Source organism: Colossoma macropomum, unplaced genomic scaffold (assembly GCF_904425465.1).
Source record: "Colossoma macropomum unplaced genomic scaffold, Colossoma_macropomum, whole genome shotgun sequence".
Taxonomy (NCBI): domain Eukaryota; kingdom Metazoa; phylum Chordata; class Actinopteri; order Characiformes; family Serrasalmidae; genus Colossoma; species Colossoma macropomum.
Window position 1 is genome coordinate 43,386,058 of NW_023494785.1, and position 21,085 is coordinate 43,407,142.

Sequence of the window (21,085 nt, forward strand, 5' to 3'; positions counted from 1 at the left end):
ACAGCACATTGTCCATCATTCTGAAGAACCCTTTCACGATGCGAACCTTTAATTATGCATAAGGTTCTTTTAGTGTTCACGGTTCTATATAGAGCCCTTGATCATCTTCTTGAAGTGTGCATGTGTAATACATGTTAAAATACATGCATTTTAAAAAATATATTTGGTTAATACAGCAAAATATTCTGAAACACATTTTAGTGTTTGGAATGTATTTCAAATATATAAAAATGTGTCCATCTATTTTTGTCCACATGTGTGTTCATCTCAGAAATCTGATCTTTGACTAACACAACACAGAGATCTGCTTCCTTTCTGTTCGCTCAGGCTTACAAAAGGCATATTTTCCTCTGAGTAACCTGATAATATTCTTAGAACAGCTTTATAATGAGAGATATTACATATTCTCACTGTATGGTGCTGCATTTTGTTCAATGAGGATGGAGGATGGAGGATGGAGCTGGATGGTGATGGTGGTGATGATGCTGAGGGGTGGGGTTAGAGGCACAGCAATGGGGAGGGTGTGAGGGAGGGATGACGGAGAAAAAAGCAGCCAGGGCAGGAAGACAGCAGCGTTCTGCTGTGGTTTTGCTGCCTTTCAGCCTCCAGCTCGTTTTCTCCAGCCAAACTGCACAGATTCTACATCTGTTTCCTTTCACCTGCTGAAGGTGAGTCAAGCTATAACGCTTTATATCCACTTGTATCGCCTTTTGCTGCAGTGTTTTGCGCTGTTTTGTCGTTTTAAAGCGCTCAGATGCGAAGCAGGACACATATTACCGAGATAATATCCGCTGCTTATAGGAAAACGTTGTATATTGACGGGTTTTCCAGCAGCTCAAAGCGGCGGATGCGCCCCCTCCTGCCTGCTCTACTCCTCATTTTGTTAGCCTAGATGCAGATCAAACGCTAAACGTGCTATTTACTGGAAGCGTTTAAGCTCTGTGGGTTTGTATTATGGTCTGTATTCTGTGTTAGCATCTGTGTGAATGTGATTAAAGGCTCCACAGGCCTGTGGTTCGTTTCTCTGGATGGGCCCAACATCAGCATCAGCATCCAAGGACATTGAGCCCAGCCTACACTGCATGTGCACGAAAAAAAAACAGCCTCAGTCATCTCAGAGCTCTTCTGCTTCACTTGGTTGTGCTCCTAAAGCTACTGTACCCCCAAGCCAGCACATATTATAATGTATAAAGCCATAAAATTCCTAGTATAACCCGTATTTCAGGACCAGTTAGGTATGATTTGTTGTAGGTCTGATATTTTTGCTCTTCTTTCGTTGGTCGCCTGTGATTGTTCATCCATTAAGCATATAAAAATACATGGAAAATATGAAGCCTTTACAGTCTGTGGCCCAACAGCAAGTGGTATTCCACCTATTTTTCCAAAATTTCTGTATAATTTCAGTGAGTGAGTTGTAAACAGAGAGATTCAGAGTGGTTTGGTATGAAATGGTTCAGATGTCTTTACAGTGGTGGTGATAGGAACCAGGGGTCGCCATGACTACAACACAAATATAGACATTTTATTTACTATCCAAAACCACCAGTGAACCTACACGAGTCTTCTGAGTTTTGTATGGAATGTTGATGATGGGAAAATATTGGAAAATCTGAAAAAATAAGATTCCTTTGGGGACTATTTTGCCTCATAATGCCCTGCATGGATCCCTCCACCATGAATGGATTTAGAAATAAACCGAAATCTTTCCAAAACTCATAATGCAATGCCTCAGACATCAGTCAGCATTTTCACAACCATTTCATGTAATAACTTTATGTAATAATGCTAGACTCTAAAATGTGGCGTTGAATCTGCCCTTTAATCTTCGCTGATAATAATGTGATTTCTCACCGAGGAATTTGTCGATTTTTCTTTAGTTTGTCTAACAGCATTTAGACGTGCATTTTTAAGCACATGAATGACTCACATTTTATCGTTACTCTGATTAAGCAAATCAATAATAAGCGCTTACTGATCTGAATAGCAATCTGGATGAGCTTGCATGGTCACTCAAAAAACGATGCAACAATAAAGGAGGCCTTGTGCATCTTTTACACATTGATAGGAAACACAGTAGCACACAGAAAGCTCTGATTCTACATGCTAAGTTTAAGGGACCATTGCCAAATAAATAAATAAGTAGTAATAATAATTATAACTTTATTTGTTGATTTGTTGAGTGCTTTACAGACAGGTGGTACAAGAAAAGAATTTAAAAGAATTTTAAAATTAAAATCAACATTAAAATGAAAAACCTTGTTGTTTCTAGGTAGCCCATTAAATAGAGTTACAGTAATCAACTCTGCTTGTAACAAATGCATGAAGTCAAAATTAGAATCAGATTTATTGGCTAAGTATGTTGACACACACAAGGAACAAGTTTCTCTGATAGAAAAGGCCAAACTTTAGCAATATTTCGCAAATAATAAAAAGCCTCTTTTGTGATTGTGTTTAAATGTGCGATAAAACAGAGCTCAAAATCTAATATTATACTCAGGTTTTTTGATTCAGGTTTGATATACAAAGCAAAACAGCCTGGCTTCTCATGTAGTGACTTTCTCTGAATTTTAGTACCAAGAATCAGTATTTCTGTTCTTTTGTGATTTAGATGTAGAACATTTTGTGACACCCACTGTGAAATATCTGACACAAGCCTGTCAAGGTTCTTTCAGAAGGAGTGGAAACATATAGCTGTGTGTTATCAACATAGCTATGTAAATGATTTTGTTTCCTCATGACGTTACCCAAAGTTAACATGTACAAAGAGGAAGGCAAAGGCCCTAATATTGAACCTTGTGGGACTCACAAGAAATGTGAAATCGTAATTATATTTACGATTCTCCAAATGGGTTGTTGGCAAGATGTTTGGTTTGATAGGGTTAAACCCTTTCTATGTCTGCTTCTTATCACCACCACTGTGAGCAAAACTGACTTAGTAGGTTTCTCTAGAATGAAACATTTCACATTAAACCACTCTAGATGACTTTCAAATGACTGTGTTCTGCAGAAATTTGGAAAAATACTGAGAAAAGTTCTGACATCATATTATCTTGTAATTGGCAATTAGATTTTCACATGAAACCGAAAAGGCCTTCAGGATGTGCAAGTTAGTGTGTGTGTGTGAGCATGGGGGTGAGAAATTGCAAAAGTGGTGTATTAGTGGTATCGAATGCTTGTTGCTGCAAGAAGATGATACATTTTGTTACTGAACAATTCTTGTCTTTCTTGATATTTCAGGAGCAAAATTAAGCCAGGATGTGATCAATATGTTGAATAAACCTGACTGGGAGCTCCCTTGCCAGAAATCCCTTTTCCAAAATTGTAAAATTCATCCATTCTCCTTGTGCTAAACACCCACAATGCACTCTACCCGGCCCTCTGTTCCCCCACGGCCGCGTCGATTTGACAGTGGCAGACGCACCGAAGCTAAACCAGCCAATCCTGTGACCAGAAGGGAGGACAAAAACAGCATAAACAACAATTCCTCCTCCCCTCGTCGTGTTACTCGAGGACCTCCTGAGCCTTCCAGGTTCAAGAGCGTAGGCCAGAGTCCACGTTCCACAGTGACTCAGCCTAAACTGATCCGGCAGCAGAAGAACAGTGCCCAACCAGCGTCGGGGAACTCAAAACCAAAAGCTGGACATGCTGCATCAAACCAGGGCCCGGCTGTTGTGGATCCAAACTGTAATGAACCCAGTCTGCCTTGCCTATGTTGTGATGGCCACTCACTTCAGGATAGCAATAGCCTATTCAATCACAACCATAACAACAATAACACTGTGGCCCTCAGGCAACAGCTAAAGCTAGCACCTTCACCTCATAAAGACAAGGAGGCAGAGAAGAAGCCAGAAATAGGAAAGAAAGCCAAATGTAAGCCAGAGCAGAAGCAGCCAGTGGCTATTCCTGTGGCCAACCAAGTTGAGGACAGAGAGGAGGAAAATGGCAATGCAGAAGAAAAGAATGAAGATGATCACAAAGAAGATGATGATGGTGCTAAGGTAAATGTGGTAGTAGACGAGAATGGCAATGGTAACAACGATGTTGTAGCTGCTGCTGATGTAGTTGTTGGTGATGATGCTGATGATGACGAAGAAGACGACGACGACGATGACAATACTCTTGTACCTTCCTGCTGCGATTGTCCAGCATCTATGCTGGACTTCTCTCTCACTTCTTCTACCTCATCTTCGTCCACCTCCATTAGCAGCTGCTCAGATCTGGAGTCTGATTGCCCAGATACCTTTTCAGTGTCGTTGCAGGAGCAGGAGCAGGAGCAGGAGCAGCAGCAGGAGCTTTATCCTCCACCTCATTCCCCAGTGCCCAATGCTTTTCAGCCTTGCTCCCTGCCACTGGACCTCAGCACTTCCTTGAGACCACCACCATCTCCATGCTCCCCTGATGAGGGCTACCCTTCAGCTCCATCCTCCCCTTCTTCTGATTTCATGGAGAGCAAAGAACCTGATGAACAAAAGGCAATCAAAGTGGATCTTCTGAATTTCTTGGATTCCATAGATGAATTAGGCAAAGTCGATCGCTTCTATCGAATTGTTCAGGTGGCACATTGGGAGCTTGAGGGCGACTTGGATTTGAGAGATAGGCTGGTTCACCAGGAGAGGCTTGAGAAAGTCAACAAGCAAGTGAAGCTTGTCCATCTGGAAAGACTTCAGGAAGCTGGACTTGATTTTGATGAAGAAGATCTCTCGGGAGTGTTGGATGAGATGGGCAACATCGACATTTCCTGGAAGATGTACAAAAGTGACAAATCGTGTGATTCCCAGGAATACAGCGACGCAGGGGTGGATATGACAGCCCCATCTGACCTTGATGAACCTCCAGCACCAGATTCCCTTGTGCCATCTCCTGTGGAACCACCTCCAAGGCCTCCAAAACCTCCAGCAAGGCACATTAGTGCCCATCCAGAATTGCACACATATATGAACATCAGTGGGAACACACCTTCAGTTTCTTCTGCCTCCTCCCCAGTTAAGTCTTTTAGTCTCTCGGTTTCTGCATCCCCATCTTCTTCAGCAACAAAGCCCCCTGCTTTGCCTCCTCCACCATCACAGCCTGTACCTTATTTCACCCTTTATTCTGATTCACCCTCCTTACCTTCTCCCACTCCACCAATTCCACCTCCAAGAAGGCGCCATAAAGCCCGTCTAGAAGCCCAAAGGCTTGCTGAGCTTGAGAAAGAGAAGACACCTCAATCTCTTCCTGCTCCAACCTCCAGACCCCCACCTTTACCACCCCCACCGGCCATCCAGCCTTCTCCTCCTGCTATTCCACCTCCTCCATCACTCCCACCTCCTCCATCTTTCCACGATCTGGACGTGGAGATTCGTAAGCTGCTGGCACTGGCAGGGATCACCCAGGCTGAGCTGCTAAGACTTAGCCCTGAGTTGGGCGTCTGTGTGGATGGCATCTTGGAGGAAGGAGAGATATCTGAGATTTCCAAGACGAGCAAGGAGGAGAGAGAGGATGCAGGCAAGGGGAGCGATTTCAACTGGAGAGAAAGAAACAAGCTTGATGTGAAAGAAGTAGATGCAGTCAGTAAGGAGGAAGATGAAAAGAAAGAAGGAAGCAAGGAGCCCTTCAGAACAACATCCTTCACAGAGATGGCCAGGCGGCGCAAGCGAAACGGAGGGAGCGGTAACTCTAGCTGCGGCTGTGGTTTGGGGGATGATGTGGGCTTGACTGGTGACTCATATTACAGCACTGATATTAGCAATAAGGAGCTCACTAATGCTAGCTTTTGCAGTTTTGATTATGCCTCAGTGATACCTGATACCCCTCCTCCTCCGCCTCCTCCTCGGCCTTTACCCCCACGACCACAAATACTGTCCAATCCCCCTGAGCTTCCCCCAATAAAGCCATGCACTCTCCCGGCCAATGCGTCCAGGCCAGATAGATTCGACTGGCTGATAGCCTTTACCCCAGACACAGAGTCTCCACCACTAGACATTAAGAGGTCTTCGAATGATGCTATACCCCAAAAAGCAACTGGTCCAAAAGTCACTACCTTTAAAGAATTGCGAAACAGAAGCAAACAGGCTTTTCCACCAGCCCAAGTCAAACCGGAACCTGAACCAACGGTCATCACCCCAGACCCAGATTTCCTGTACAACCTCAAGTGGAGGAGAGAGAAAGCAGACGGGGATGGCACTCAGTGGGAATACACTTCCCAAGCACAAGCCACTTTCCTCCAGCCGCCACCTACACCTGCTTCACTGGCCCTCTTCAGGGAAATGCGCCACTTGAACATTCAAGGAGATGCCTCTCTTGGACCCAGCACCATGCAGCGAAGCGCTCATTTGGCCAGCAGGCATGATTCATGTGATTTTGGTGGTGACCGGAAAGGAGAGCAAACCGAGGAAGATGTGCAGAAGGCAGAGGTGAGAGGAATGGCCGATGGTGGACGCACATGGGAATCAAGAACAAGAGGTAAGTTTGCCTTAACGTAAGTTCAGACTTAAGGCCATTATCGTTCTCAGTGTTCTTGCGAGCTGGAGACCCTGAAGACTTCCACTTGGAATACTTTTGGTTGTATATTAGAGTAGGGATGGGCGACATCCTCCTCAGTCCTGAAACGGGACAAATAAACATAACAATGTAAAAACAGTGTTTTGTTATGAAGCATGCTCTCTGATGGGTGCTAAACACCATATTTATTTATTTATTTATTTATTTATTTTTGTTTACTGGAAAACATAACATTCAGTGTCCAGTATAGTAGAAGTTTGGACTTAGATGCATGAATATGATACGTTTTGAAAAATTTACAAAAAATTATTAAATTCAATTCACCTTTATTGTCCTTATACAAGGTACTTTTCTGATGCAGTGATAAAAAATCAATAAAAAAACCATAGTGCAAAGACAATAGACAAAGACAATTGGTGGGTAGACAGTAAATATAGAAGATGTGCATGTAGTAACAGTAACTGTAGGTCAGAATCACCAACATATATATATATATATATATATATATATATATATATATATATATATATATATATACATGCATTCGCATATATTTATATGCTTATTTCAAGTGTCTAATTCCAGTGTCCAGTATACTGGACAGGGAATTCCATTGAAATCACTAAAAAACGGTATTATCCCCAATATTATCTAGGGTTAGAATAATAGCACACCATCTATTTTCACCCCTAAATGCACATGAGATTCTACTTTCAACAAAATAAACAAAAATCTTGAATGATTGCACTTTGTAATGCATGAGTCCAGTACATTAATCAAAATTAGCCTACAGAGGTTTTGCCCCACCCATTACTGTTGAAGTGATAACGTGTGTTGTTATTGCGCATTTCAGCCCAGATGACTTTTTGAATGCTCGGTAGCCAATCAGAACACAGCTCATTTGCATATGTCAGTCTCAAAGACACAGTCTGTTTAAGTGTAATGGGTACAGAGAGGTTGGGCAATGGTCCTGTGAACTGAATTATGGCTGATTTTGGTATGTAAAACTACACAAACACAAAAAATGACAATATACAAGAATGGCCGTTTAGATCTGGGTTGGAAGTGTACAATGCAGGAGGGCAGTCAGTGATCACTGGAGTACAGGAACATGATGTGACAGCAGGGAAATGGAAGGTGATGAGTCAGGATGACGAGCGGCAAACTAATTCAGGACTGAGTGGTCTGATCAGTCAGACATATGCGAGCGTAGAGGAGGCTGCAGAGATTTCCATGCTGCTCCGCTGAGTCCCGTGATGTCATCTCAGGTTATTAAATTATTCATGTGCTCTGCAGGCTTGAAGGCTAATGGCATTTCTCTCTCTTTCTCTCTCTCTCTCTCTCTCTCTTTCTCTCTCTCTAGCTAAGCTATATATATATATTACGGCTTTGATGTTTAACTGTCCCTTGACCCAGATGCAAACGTTACCTCAATTCATGCTAATTCTGCCAATTAGTCAGCTTGTTTGGGTAGAGTTTAATCAAAGGTGTGACAAATTATTATGTTGTATGAAACATTTAAATTACATTTTAAATGTAATTGTTTAAATTAAATTTAGATTTTTTTTTATTATTAACACAACATTTAAAGGAATTGATGTACACAATTTTCCACTAAAGAGTTTTGCTTCTTTAGTGTAGAACTGAAGTGATGAGGCTAACATCGATAACAAACACTAGAAGTCAATAGTCACCCAAATCTTTTCTTTAAATATATCCACAAAACTTCTCTAAACCCACGCAAACGGGTGCCACATAGGTCCAGTAGGCTTGTTGATGTGGTTTAGGACACTGTAGGAGTTATAAATAGATATTAGTTTAAAAAAATTAAGATTACCCATTTTTTTTTTAAACTAGGCACGATTCGGCACAACACCTAGAAATTTACTTTAGGTAAAATATCTAATTGCTATTTTTTGGACTATTGTACTTTTAAGGGAAATGTTTAAGTGAAATGTGGAAAAAAAATTCACAATTGTATTTCACTTTTACACAGTTGCAGAATTTAAATTTACATTTACAGCTTTAAATCAGGTACTTAAGCATTTAAGACAAATACTTAAGATGTTTTAAACAAGTGGCCACGGGCCTTTTTAGTAAGAAAACCAGCGTGCCAGACTATCAGATCACAAGCTCTGTGATGCTAGATCAGATTTCCCCAATTAAACGTTGAATAACGAACAATATAATTTAAATTGGAGCTCTTTCAAACTGCGATTTTGATAAAAACGATTAATCAAACATCTGTTGTATAAAGAAGCCCACAGTGTTTAGCTACACTGAATTTCTGCTACTCACACTGCATCCCAAACCAAGTCTGCACCACCTTAATGAAGTCCTGGCTGCAGTTTGAGCAGGTTTAGAGAAGTTTTGTGGACGTATTTACGGATTTGGGTGACTATTGACTCCTCTTGTTTTTTAGATGTTAGCCTCATAGCTTCTACACTAAATAAGCAAAATGTACCAAACATGTCTTGGCTGATTGATCTGGGGTCAGCAGAAAGTTGTGTAAATTAGACTGTTTTGCCAAATTATTCCTTTATTAAGCTGTACAATGTAAGAACATCATATTAAGACATTTGAAGGTTTAAGTCATCAGGCAAGTCGTGCCCAGGCCTTGAATTATGAGTCAAAGGGACAGATGTTGGTGTATGTACCTTTAAGAGTTAGGAGGCGGGTCTAAATCTCCTCCAGCCAATGACAGAGCAGAGAGCACAACAAAAGCAAAACAGGAAAAGCAAAGCAAAACTGAATTTGAGGGAAAGGACCTGGCTCAGAGTAAGGTAATGCTGCTTTCCTGTGGATCAGTTTAATTCATTTAGAGATGAATATTCATATTACACATTAATATCAATATGACACGTTCCAGCTCATTACAGTCTGTGAGTGTTTCTGTGCTGAGGCTCAGAGCAGCTGTCAGAGTGCTTGTACTGAAAGTGCTTAGAAGTGCTTATTTAGAGTGAGTTACTGCTCCTAGCTCACCGTTGCGGTCAGTGTGTTGCAGAGGCTGGTGAAATCTGACCCCAGTCCAGGTCCTTAAGGACGTTTTCCCTTTCCCTCATAAACAAACGCTGGAAGACTAAGCTTTGAAACAGTTCTTTTTCTCCACATATGGACAAAAACAGCATCTGGTTTTAGTGCCAGGTTTACTGTTTGGACATGGACAGTGGGTGTGGTCAGCCTATACTGCATTGTTTGTATTAGATCAATTTGTGTGTTAGTTAAGTGGGCCAGTTCAGTAGGAAAGGTAAGGACAGGAAAGGGTGAGGTCATAGGTATGTAGGTATGTAACGTTTGTCCTGCATTTGTCGTGCATTCTAAGGTCCACTTATAACATATATGTGGTTTATATAGTTCTATTATCATATATTATCATATATCAGCCGGTCACCTCCTTGTTTTACACTCATTGTCCACTTTATCAGCTCTACTGACCATATAGTTTCACTCTGTAGTTCTACAGTTACAGACTGTAGTCCATCTGTTTCTCTGCATACTTTGTCACCCTGTTCTTCAGTGGTCAGGACGCCCACACCATCTGTTATTTGGGTGGTGGATCATTCTCAGCACTGCACTGACACTGATGTGGTGGTGGTGTGTTAGTGTGTGTTGCAGTGATGCTGGAGTTTTCAAGCCAGTGGACCGACATACACCGATCAGGCATAACATTCTGACCACCTCCTTGTTTCTACGCTCATTGTCCATTTTATCAGCTCCACTTACCATATAGGTGCACTTTGTACTTCTACAGTTACAGACTGTAGTCCATCTGTTTCTCTGCATACTTTGTTAGCCCCCTTTTACCCTGTTCTTCAGTGGTCAGGACCCCCATAGACCCTCACAGAGCAGGTACTATTTGGGTGGTGGATCATTCTCAGCACTGCAGTAACACTGACGTGGTGGTGGTGTGTTAGTGTGTGTTGTGCTGGTCTGAGTGGATCAGACACAGCAGTGCTGCTGGAGTTTTGTCCACTCTATTAGACACTCCTACTTTGTCGGTCCACCCTGTAGATGTAAAGTCAGAGACGATAGCTCATCTGCTGCTGCACAGTTTGCGTTGGTCATCCTCTAGTCCTTCATCAGTGGTCACAGGACGCTGCCCACAGGACACTGTTGGCTGGATATTTTTGGTTGGTGGACTATTCTCAGTCCAGCAGTGACACTGAGGTGTTTAAAAACTCCAGCAGCACTGCTGTGTCTGATCCACTCGCACCAGCACAACACACACTAACACACCACCACCACATCAGTGTTACTGCAGTTCTGAGAATGATCCACCACTCAAATAGTACCTGCTCTGTGGGGGTCCTGACCACTGAAGAACAGGGTGACAAAGTATGCAGAGAAACAGATGGACTACAGTCTGTAACTGTAGAACTACAAAGTGTGCCTGTGTGGGCAGTGGAGCTGATAAAGTGGACAATGAGTGTAGAAACAAGGGTTCATGCTACAGTGATTGTTCAGTTGTGAGCTACTGTGTAACCAAGGACAAATTTCTTGTCAGGGCAAAAATACCTGACCAGGCTATTTTTGTTACTGTGCCTTTAAGGCTGATATATTCAAATGAGCTCTGTTCTGTTTGGATGCCCTGTACAGTTCCTTGTTCATAAAGCAGTCCAGACTGAAACACTTCTTACAACTTCAGTGTGAGTGGCTGGAGCTGAAGTGGTGTAGGATAAGTAGATATATGCAAATGTGCCGGTTTTAGTGACATCACAAGAACAGTGAGTTCCCAACAGGCTGCAGTTTTGTTGTAGAATACATTATCAATAAGCTTTAAATGTGAACTGGCTGTGGATAAGACCAATCAGATGCCACGAAACACCCTGTATATGTGACATCACAACCATCACAACTGGTAGCTTCATGCCAAAAAAACGTGGATATTCTGTTCTTCTTCGCCAAAATAAGGCCTGGAAATTCATTTATAGAAAATAATTGCATTTAAATTGGTGAGAAAAAATTGCAATTAGTTCTTTTCCCCAAATCGTTCACCTAGCAGTGCTGCTGAGAACGCTGTTGTCTAAACGTTGGACCTTTCATCAGGACAGTTGTGAGTTCAGTACCCAGTGATGCCACAGCCATCCATAATCAGGGTTCCAAGAGACCTTAATTGTCCTTTCCCTCTCCCCTCATCACCCAGGGTGGGCAAAATTATGATATTTTATGGCTATTGTGATCTTTTTATTATCGTAATACACAAAATGCTTTTCTGAGCATATCCTGGATATCATTAGTGCTTAAGGAACACTGACGGAGTGCATGTTTCATTACAAAGAGAGCATAATTAGCCCTGTTTATTTGGTTTTGTGCACTATAGTGTGTGAAATGTTGAGTAATAATCATTGTATTCATAGCAGTTTTTTAAATATGACACTACTAGCAAAATATCATGATACGTAATGAGTATCGTGAACATTTCTTTAAGTATCGTTTATCGTTTATTATTTAAGTATCACGTGATGGGGAGACCTAGATAATGGGTGGGAATTGACCACAAGGGTTAAAAAAAGGATATCATGACCATTTAGTGGTGGAATGTCCCGTCCCTATGTTAGACATATGTGGTGACTTGTTTGTGAGGGATGTATTAGAGACATTTTACCCCTTAGCCACTCAGTCCTGCTGCAGAGCTGTAAAATTTACTCACTTGACTGTCTTTTTTCATGGCTTGTGTTGTGGTTGTGAACAGGCGCCGTATTACAGAAACTTCCTCTCTTTTGTCTTAAGCTAAGAGCTGACAGGTCAAGATAAGATTTTTCATTAATTGGTATTACAGAAGCAAATCTTACCTTAATTTAGGAGTTTTATCTTATCTTACAGTATCTTATTAACCTGCTTGATCGAAGTCGATGATCAACTGTCATGTCTGTTACCTAGCAACCGACCATACGCACACAGCAGTTAGCTAGACAGCTACCGTTACTGACGTAAAAAAGTTCAAACAAAACTAAAGTGTGATAAACTTAAGTGTGAATACTGTGAGAGCGCCCCCTGCTGTTTATCAGAGCATCACCGCTCCCCAGTTTCAGTCTCCATTTCCCAAACGTTACTCCTCCTAATAAACAGACACACGTTTAGCTCCATCTCCTCATTATTCACCACCATCACTGTAATATTTCATCATCAACATTAACACACGAAGGTGATCAGAGGGGCGGTGGAGATCGAGTCTGCAGCGTCTGAGATCTTTAAAACGCAGAGTTAGAAAAGAAAATCATCTCACAGTGAAAGCAGCGTTTTACAGTAGAAATAAATGGAGCTCATTATGCTGGTAGTGAACTATGCTGCTGACTCAGCTGCCTAAAAACCATAGAAACGGACCTTAAACAGAAGTGAGGACCCTGTTGGGGTGCATCCTAAAGTTAGGACAGGATTTAGGAGGTTTAGTCTAGTTAGGATGTTTGTGTGATGCTGTTTTCTTATCTGGAGTTCATGATGAGATTATGAAATTAGGAACTGTTATTCTGTAATAGATACGGTCCTGAATTCAGTCGTCATGGTGACTAAACAGAGTTAGGATGTTGCTGTAATGCGGCCCCTGCTGTGTGGTGCTATGATGTTCGTGTCGTGTTATGAAGATGAACTACTCTCATATGGAACAAGCATGCTGTTACTGTGCTATTCTCCTCTGGTCTGCCTCCACATTTCACATGTGCATTTACTGCTCTCTCAAAATGACGCTATTAACATTCTCTCCATTTTCTCTTTTTCCTCCTTTGTTCCTTTGCTACGTGCTTATTTTAAATTTTCTCCTTCGCCCTTTCCGTTCTGCCCACGTTTTCACTTTTTCACCCATTCTTTCCTTTCTGTTGCACTTCCTGCTGCTCCGCAATGCTGTTCACGCGCTTTTGCTAATAAAGTGTCCTCACCTCCTCTGTCCTTAGCTTTGCCCAGTCCTTCTCCCTCTCCCTATTTCCTGCACTCCACTCCTCCATCCCAGCCACCTTTGTTTTACCGTTCCGACTTCTACAGGAGCCAGTCGAGGGCCCTTCCTTTTCCGCAAGTTCCCAGAATCCCTACTGACTCCATTAGAGACACCTTCCCCGACTCGCTGTACCGCGATTCAAACAATGGAGAATTTTTCTGCCGTCATAAAAATTCTTCCAGTTACAGTAATTCAGGCAGCGTTATAGACTCCTTGTACCAATGTTCACAGTTTCCCGACAAAAAGAAAGACAAATTCCTCAACTATGGAGAGGATTCTTTCCATGTTAGCAAATTTAGCGCACTGGATGCTAACTGCAACGTGGATTCGCTCTACTGCGACGACAAATACAGAACGAAAACCCTGAAGTTTACCGACTTTGAGAAATCAGATGAGGGCAACACCACCCCATACAAAAACATTGACATGATAAATTACATTAATGCAGGAAAGCTCAACGATTTGAGCGAAGATGCTAAAGAAGATGCTACTTCTTGGCTTGATGCGAGCGGCGCGAAGGCCAGTTTTGAAGGAAAAACAGAAAACGAACCCCAAATCCCAACCTTCCCCACCCTCTACCTCTACCACCCCAAAAACTGCCCCATGCATAAAGGCGCCCCCCCACGCTTGTCCCCTATAGGAGCTATCTCACCCCCTCATAGGGCTGGGCCTCTGTCTCCCGGGGCTGACGTATCCCGCCTTTCTTCACCTCTTTTCCCCCGCAGTCACACCCTCCCTGCTCTTGCTGCCCCGCTCTATTACCCCTACCTTTACGCCCCCTGCGCTCAGGCTCCTCTACCAGAGCCCAAAGTCCACTCTCAGCAGCGTCCATCACCACCGCTCTCTCTGAGTAAGGGATCAATCAGTACATCTCTTTTCATTCTTGCTCTTCTTTATCACCCTTTCACACTCTTTATTTTGAATCGATGGTTCGGCCAAAAATCTAATTTACACATTTTTTCCACCTCAAATGTCGATCAGTCAAGACATGTTTACTGTTGGCTACACAGCCTAATGTAGCCAGCAAGAAGTGGAAGCTAATTATCGATTGGCATCATGAAAACTGCATGCCTGAATTATTGCACGCTTTGCTTCAAACCGTCTCGAGTTGTTAATAGAAATTATAATTGTATTGTATAATAATTGTTAATTTTGCTAATAGACTTGCTTATGTGGTTCCGGATTATATAATATCGCTGCTGTCAGACCAAATCCTCATATCTCCAAAATGGTAACTTTACAGGAGAAGGAAAAAACATGCCTTACTTTTAATGTAAGTCAATGGAACCAGACATTTTTTCAAGTAATTTTGGGCTGTTTCTTTTGGTCCATTAATCTCGAAATTTCTCGAAAACAGTAGGTATTTTCAAATTATGTCAAAAACTGAAAAACGACAAAAATGGAGATACAAGGTTTTGGTCCGACAGCAGTGATATGATTTTGTGTGTGTGTATGTATGTATATATATATATATATATATATAAATCCCCTCCTTAATAACAGAGTAACTGTAAAGCTAAACAGTATCTGTGCATGTGTTTAGTATGTACAGGATGATGATGCATAAACCTATGCACAGTCAGGGGAAACAAACTGGAACAGCAAAGAAACTCTTGAAAAGGGGCATCTATTGGGGTTAGATACCCCCCCCCCACTACCTGGGGTAAGAAGCCCCCATGGCAAACTTTGCATCAATTTGTCATTGTTTTACAGAATTTACCATTTATATGTCGAATCAGTTCTATTTTTTTGCATTTAAAAATGTGTCATTAATCAAAGTACAACACTGAAAGTGCTCAGATAGCGAGCATATATTGGTCCACTGCCTTGATAAGGTCAGCACCCCGCTGACTGTATGCCACTGTTGGTCCACGCTTGGACCACCCAGATTAATTTTTAATCTCCTCAGACAGATTTTAAATGTGCACAGCCTTTAATTTAGGGACATTTAAAAAAAAAAAAAACTAAATGACTAGGTCTAATACAGAATGATTTTGTTGAAGATGTTGTTGCTAACTGAGTGCTAAATTGTAAAATTGAAATTACTGTTGAAATTATTTAAGAAACTAATTCACAGAGGATAACGGAAGAAAGAAATAATGAAGGAAAAACAAGTAAATTGGATTGTGTGTGGAAATTTGAGCGATGAAAAGTGGAAATTTTTGCAAAAAGCCAGTGGGCAGCTAGCTTTCCGATCCCTGCTATAAAAAGACCATTAGAACTGTTAGGCCACTACACCCGTTACACCACTAGTTTCCTGTAGGACACCTTTAGAGCCAGTTAGGAAACCATCAAATGCATCAGAACAGTCCTTTACACTGTGATATCAACCCATCAGGAAAGCACAGAGTAACATTAGGGACTATTGGACACCACCAAAAACTGGTTTCTATGATGTTTTCAGCGGAGATCGGCAGGTCAACTATTACTATTCGATTATTTTAGAATAAAATTAATAATATATATTACTACCATATATTAATTTAGAATAAAATTAAGGCCTCTATCAATTTAGGGCTAATAACATTAGCTAGGATGTAACGCTAATGCTAGCTAGTCAGTGAATAACTTTGAGCCTTTATGATGGAAATTAATCTAAATAATATTTCTAGGTCAGTTTGCTAATGGAGGCCTTTTGTCCCTTTCCTGGGGGGCACTTTTTGCCCCAATTTCTACATTTTTGCTTAAAAATCCTCTCAAATCCAAATGTACTGCTCTCTCCACAGCCCTCCCTGCTTCTGTTTATGCTACTTTAGCTATGCTAACGTACGTTAGTCCATGTTTATAGCTAACAGAGAGTCATACAGTGTCAGAAACCACATCATCAAGTCTATTAGAGATACTGAACAGCTCCACACGGTTTGAGGTCAGTGTGATGACCTAGACATGTAGTTAGCCCAGTGCTAATGAGTGGTTTATAAGCTTGTTAGCTACATTAGCCTTGTAGCTCAAGTGCAAAACAAAGGAAACAAAGTCAGACACAAGACATGTTTTGGCTGAACTGAATTCGTAGCCCCAGTGAAAATGGTCTACATTCGGTTTTTGTCCGAACCGTGGGTTTAAATCTCGCTGTCCGTCGCTCTCTCTCTTTCTTTTTCTGTCTTTCTTTGTCTTTTCTGTGTATCTGTGTCTTTGAATGTCCTTTTGTTTTCTGGCTGGAACAGTGCCTTCAGTGTCCGTCAGCGGTCAGAGATTCTGTGTGGTTTTCTTTGCATGGTACTCGAGCATGGACGTCCCTCACAGTGTCTCAGGATTTCTGCCTTGTTTTAACTGCTTTATGTTATTCTACTGTGATAATCACGAGACTCGTCTTTGATTATTGTTGCATATGAGCGTCACTGTATAGTGTTTTCTTGTTTATGTTGACTGTATTAATTATTTGTTGTAAACGGTTATACTTTTTGTATAAATGTTCTCTTCAGCATTTATGCTTTTCTGTTTATTTATCGTTTTTCCTGCTAGAAAAGGAATGAATGTTTCTTGAGAGTGTGTTTTTTTCGGCATGCATGTGTTGTTTGCACCTTTCCTCGTGTTATTGTATTGATGACGATGCTTAATTTCTCATGCATAAGTCGATACAGGTCCAGGTGAACTTTGTCATTTATAAATAAATACATAAATATGTACTGCTAGCATATATACTACGCAGAGCCACTGTATATCCTTTAATTATGCTATTCATAACTAAGAGTATAATTAGCAGGGCTGTAAAAATGCACTGGAAGTGATTCAGAAGCATCAATATTGCAATGTTATAATTGATTCTAATCAATTATACAAATATTCAATAACACATGCACTTTATTTTTGGTCAAAAATGTTTATTTTCAAACATAAAAATCCATAAAAGCTTCATATATTATTTTTATTATTTATATTCCACTACTGTGTAAATGGCTACCCCAATTATATTTGAATATTTAGTGTATTTTTAAGTCGAATCCAACTGAATCATGATGTGAGATTTCGTGATGCACTGAATCAATTCCTAAAGAATCGTAAAAGAATCGATTCGTTCTGTCTGATTTACACCTCTAATAGTTAAGCAGTGATAATTACAGTGTAGTTTTTGAGCGTCATTGTTTTTTGCTTCTTCTCATGATAGCGGTCCGTAGCCTGTCCTTCGCTGGTTCTGCGGCTAAAGGGGCGTGGATGGGCAGTGATGTGAGACCCCCGCTGAGAGATGGTGGGCTGTCCTCTCTCTGCCTGCAGGAAAAAAGAGGTTATTATACACTCACTGCTCGTATACATAGGCCCAGTCCCATTTCTTCTTTTTACCCCTACCCCTTGTTTTTGAGTGTCACCCTAACCCCTTGGAACTGAGCATCACTTCATTAACAGCTACTAGCACTGCTCTGTAGGCGACCCTGCCGGTCTGCAGTGACAGCAGAGGAGGGTAAAGTTCAGCTCCTCACTGCTGGACTTTAGTTACATTTAGGGCATCATATGATCTTCAAAGAGGGGGGCAATTATTTATTATCGCCCACCCCTAATTCTTCAGTGATATGAAGCTGAAGTCAGATATTCATCAGCTTCTTGTTCGAATTTTCCCGTTCCACCTTAAACAGAGCAGCATTTATATTCTGGCACTTCAGGCGTCAGAACTGCTGGACTATTTAAGGTGGAACGGGAAAGTTAGCTACCTAGCTACCAAGACATTAGCATGCTATTAGCGATTTTTTATGTTTGTTGTGAAGAAAACGACCAAAATACACTGAAACGACATTAAACTATGATGAAACAATGTTTATTGTAATTTTTTAACAGAGAAAATTCTCACATTTGTGGGTTTCTTTGGTCTCTTGTTCTCCGTCTTGCTGGTTTTTCTTTTTTTCTCATTTCTCTCTGTTTGGAGTTTTTGAAAAACCTCTGTTTGGAGGGTCATGTAGCCCCAACACTTCACCCTACCCCTCTATCTCAACAAGAATCAGGACACCCTACCCCTAGACAGGAACATGCCAAACAGAGGGCTAAGGGCTGAGTGGTAGGGGCGAGGGGTGAAATGGGATTGGGCCTTACTATACCCTATAAACGTTTATAATCGTTTCTCATTTTAGAAATTTTTTGTTATTTGTATAATAAAACTAACACAGTGTAGATTTAAATATTAAACATTGAACACTGAGACGTGATTTAAATGCTCTGGTCAGTATTTCAAGTTTTAGGCAACAACAAGAAGTTATTAAATTATAAATAATATACTGTACGTTTATGTTTATGTTGTAATTTTTATCAGCTTATCTGCTTTGAGATTTTATCACTTCTAAATGCAAAGCTGAATTCATAATTCTATTAACTTTATACTAATTGTAAATTTGAGCTTCAACCTGGATATAAATTTTATTAGAACTCCATTCTAGATGTGAATTTTATTAAAATTTTATTTTAAAAGTTCATTTTGTTAATTTTGTTCTGGATATTTATTTTATCAGAGCCTAATTCTTGCTATTATTTCTATTTGGGGAAATTAATTTTATTAGAACTTCATTCTGGATGAGAATTGTATTTAAATTTAATTCTGGGTTTGAATTTTATTATTTCATATATATTTTCATTTTGAACTTCATTTTGGGCATTAACTTTTATTAAAAATTAATTATGTTAGTGATTTTTATACAAATTTAAATTTCATCCCGGATGTTATTTTTTTTATTTTATTTTACATGTTGATTTTGTTCATTTCATTTTTGATAATAATTTTATTAGAACATCGTTCTTAATATTCCTCAGTCATTTTAGAACCTTGTACAGCTCTCTTCATCATTCTGGACACACCTGTAATTTTTATACATTTATCTGTTAACATTTCTTAAATGTTTGAACAGTAACTAATGTACTGAGATTTAATGTCTATGACTGAAAGTGTGTAACCTTTTGCTTTGTGTCTCTCAGCTCTGGTCAGTGCGGTCAGCGTGGCAGTGGAGGCCATTCTGGCCCAGTTCAGCTCCTCTAGGACTCTGGTGCAGAAGGTCAGTTTCACTGGAGCTGTAAAGCTGCTGTTGGAAGAAAACCTTGTATTTCCATTTATGGCATTTAAATATTTTTATATTATTTGGACACCAGCTGCTTTTTACAGTGTGTGAATCTTTTATGATGCATAGAACAACAGAAATGGTCTAAATTGCTTGAAATTAAATCTTTTTACACCGAATTGAATTGAAAAGTAAAGTTTTTTTGTAAAAATTGTAAAGTTTCCGTTTTTGAGATACGAGGTTTTGTTCCAATAGTGCTGATATTCTACATGCAGTAAGCTGCGTCGTTGCGGTAATTTGTTGTGTGAACCTTTTGGGGTGACTGGGTCTGTAAATATAAATGTTTGTCATTATATACGGTGGTGTGCAAAGGTTTTGGCGCCCCGGTCAAATTCCATGCTTTGTTAATTTTCTAAATAAGTGAACACGTCCTCTGCGGAGAACACACTTCTGCACATTTTGATTCACAATTATTGTTTATTTGCTGAATTCAACCTATTGGGAAACAATAAAGCATAGTTTGTGGCCTGTGAAAAAGTTATAGCACGTATTTTATTCTTTCCAGTATGTTAAACTAGTCAAATACATAGAAATTGTGGACTAAAATTTGCAAATAATGTCATACTTAATAGGATTTTTTAACTTCTCAACAAAACGTAATTGGACCGGGGTACAGTGGTTCACCTTATGACATTCATAAAATGACAGAGATACGAATAACTTTGCACATAAGTTTTTATTTTCTACTATCAGGTGACTATAAGTAGTTTATTATCTTTTCTGTATCTTTACTCTTGCTTTATGTATCTTTTTTTATCTTCCTTTGTTCTGTCTTTCTTTCCATATTGCTTGCACACACGTTTCTTTCTCCAGTTCCACTCAGTAGAAAAGGTACTTCAAGCGTTCATGGACATCTTTGCTTGATCTGTAACTTCACTAACCCCAGCGCGCCGTTCGTTCCCGCTTCTTTTTCTTTTCCTTCCATTCTCTGTTCTCCTCTCGTTCATGTCCAAACTGCCTCCTTCCCCACTTTTTTCCTTTCTCTTCTTTGATCCTCCGCCACTGCCTCGCCCGCTTCTCTCTCTCTCTCTCTCTCTCTCTCTCTCTCTCTCTCTCTCTCTCTCTCTCTCTCTCTCCCTCTCTCTCTCAGGCTCTCTCTGGAGACAGCAGCGTGAACCCGACGTTGGGCCGGCTGGTGCTGCAGTGTCTTTGTCCTGCGCTGCGCGATCTCCTCAGTGACGGACTGAAACCTCATCAGAGTGACCTCATCGCTGGCAGAAGGCCAAACTCACCCTGGGGTTTAGTTCAGGCCTCCACCAAACCAGGTGGGAGTCAGCGATGGGTGTGGTTATGTGAATGAAGGGCTACGTTTCATTTAAATAATGTTACTAAGGTTTTGTTTAGTTATTTAAAGGGGAAATTTCTAAATAATTCAGTGTTTGAGAATCATTCAGGGTGGTTTGGTGTGAAATGGTTCAGATGTCTTTACAGTGGTGGTGATAGGAACCAGGGGTCGCCATGACTACAACACAAATATAGACATTTTATTTACTATCCAGAACCACCAGTGGACCTACACGAGTCTTCTGAGTTTATATGGAATGATGATGATGGAAAATAGTGATAAATAGTGAAATCTGGAAATAATAAGTTTTCTTTGGGGACTATTTTGCTTCACAGCGCCCCGCATGTATCCCTCCGCCAT

General features: G+C 40.6%; 1 protein-coding gene across 2 annotated transcripts in view; it reads left to right on the forward strand.

Annotated features, from left to right (window-relative positions):
- Positions 1–478: 478 nt before the first annotated feature.
- Positions 479–21,085, forward strand: part of rusc1 (RUN and SH3 domain containing 1) — a 35,481-nt gene continuing 14,874 nt past the window's right edge. The window contains exons 1-6 of one of the 2 annotated variants that reach the window (XM_036595931.1): positions 479–668; positions 3,238–6,441; positions 17,514–17,630; positions 19,301–19,377; positions 20,254–20,271; positions 20,531–20,705. In XM_036595931.1, the coding sequence (XP_036451824.1) occupies positions 3,360–6,441; positions 17,514–17,630; positions 19,301–19,377; positions 20,254–20,271; positions 20,531–20,705 (3,469 nt within the window). In that variant the 5' untranslated portion in view covers positions 479–668; positions 3,238–3,359. The remainder of the gene's footprint in view (positions 669–3,237; positions 6,442–17,513; positions 17,631–19,300; positions 19,378–20,253; positions 20,272–20,530; positions 20,706–21,085) is intronic. The other variant, XM_036595940.1, reaches the window with a different exon arrangement.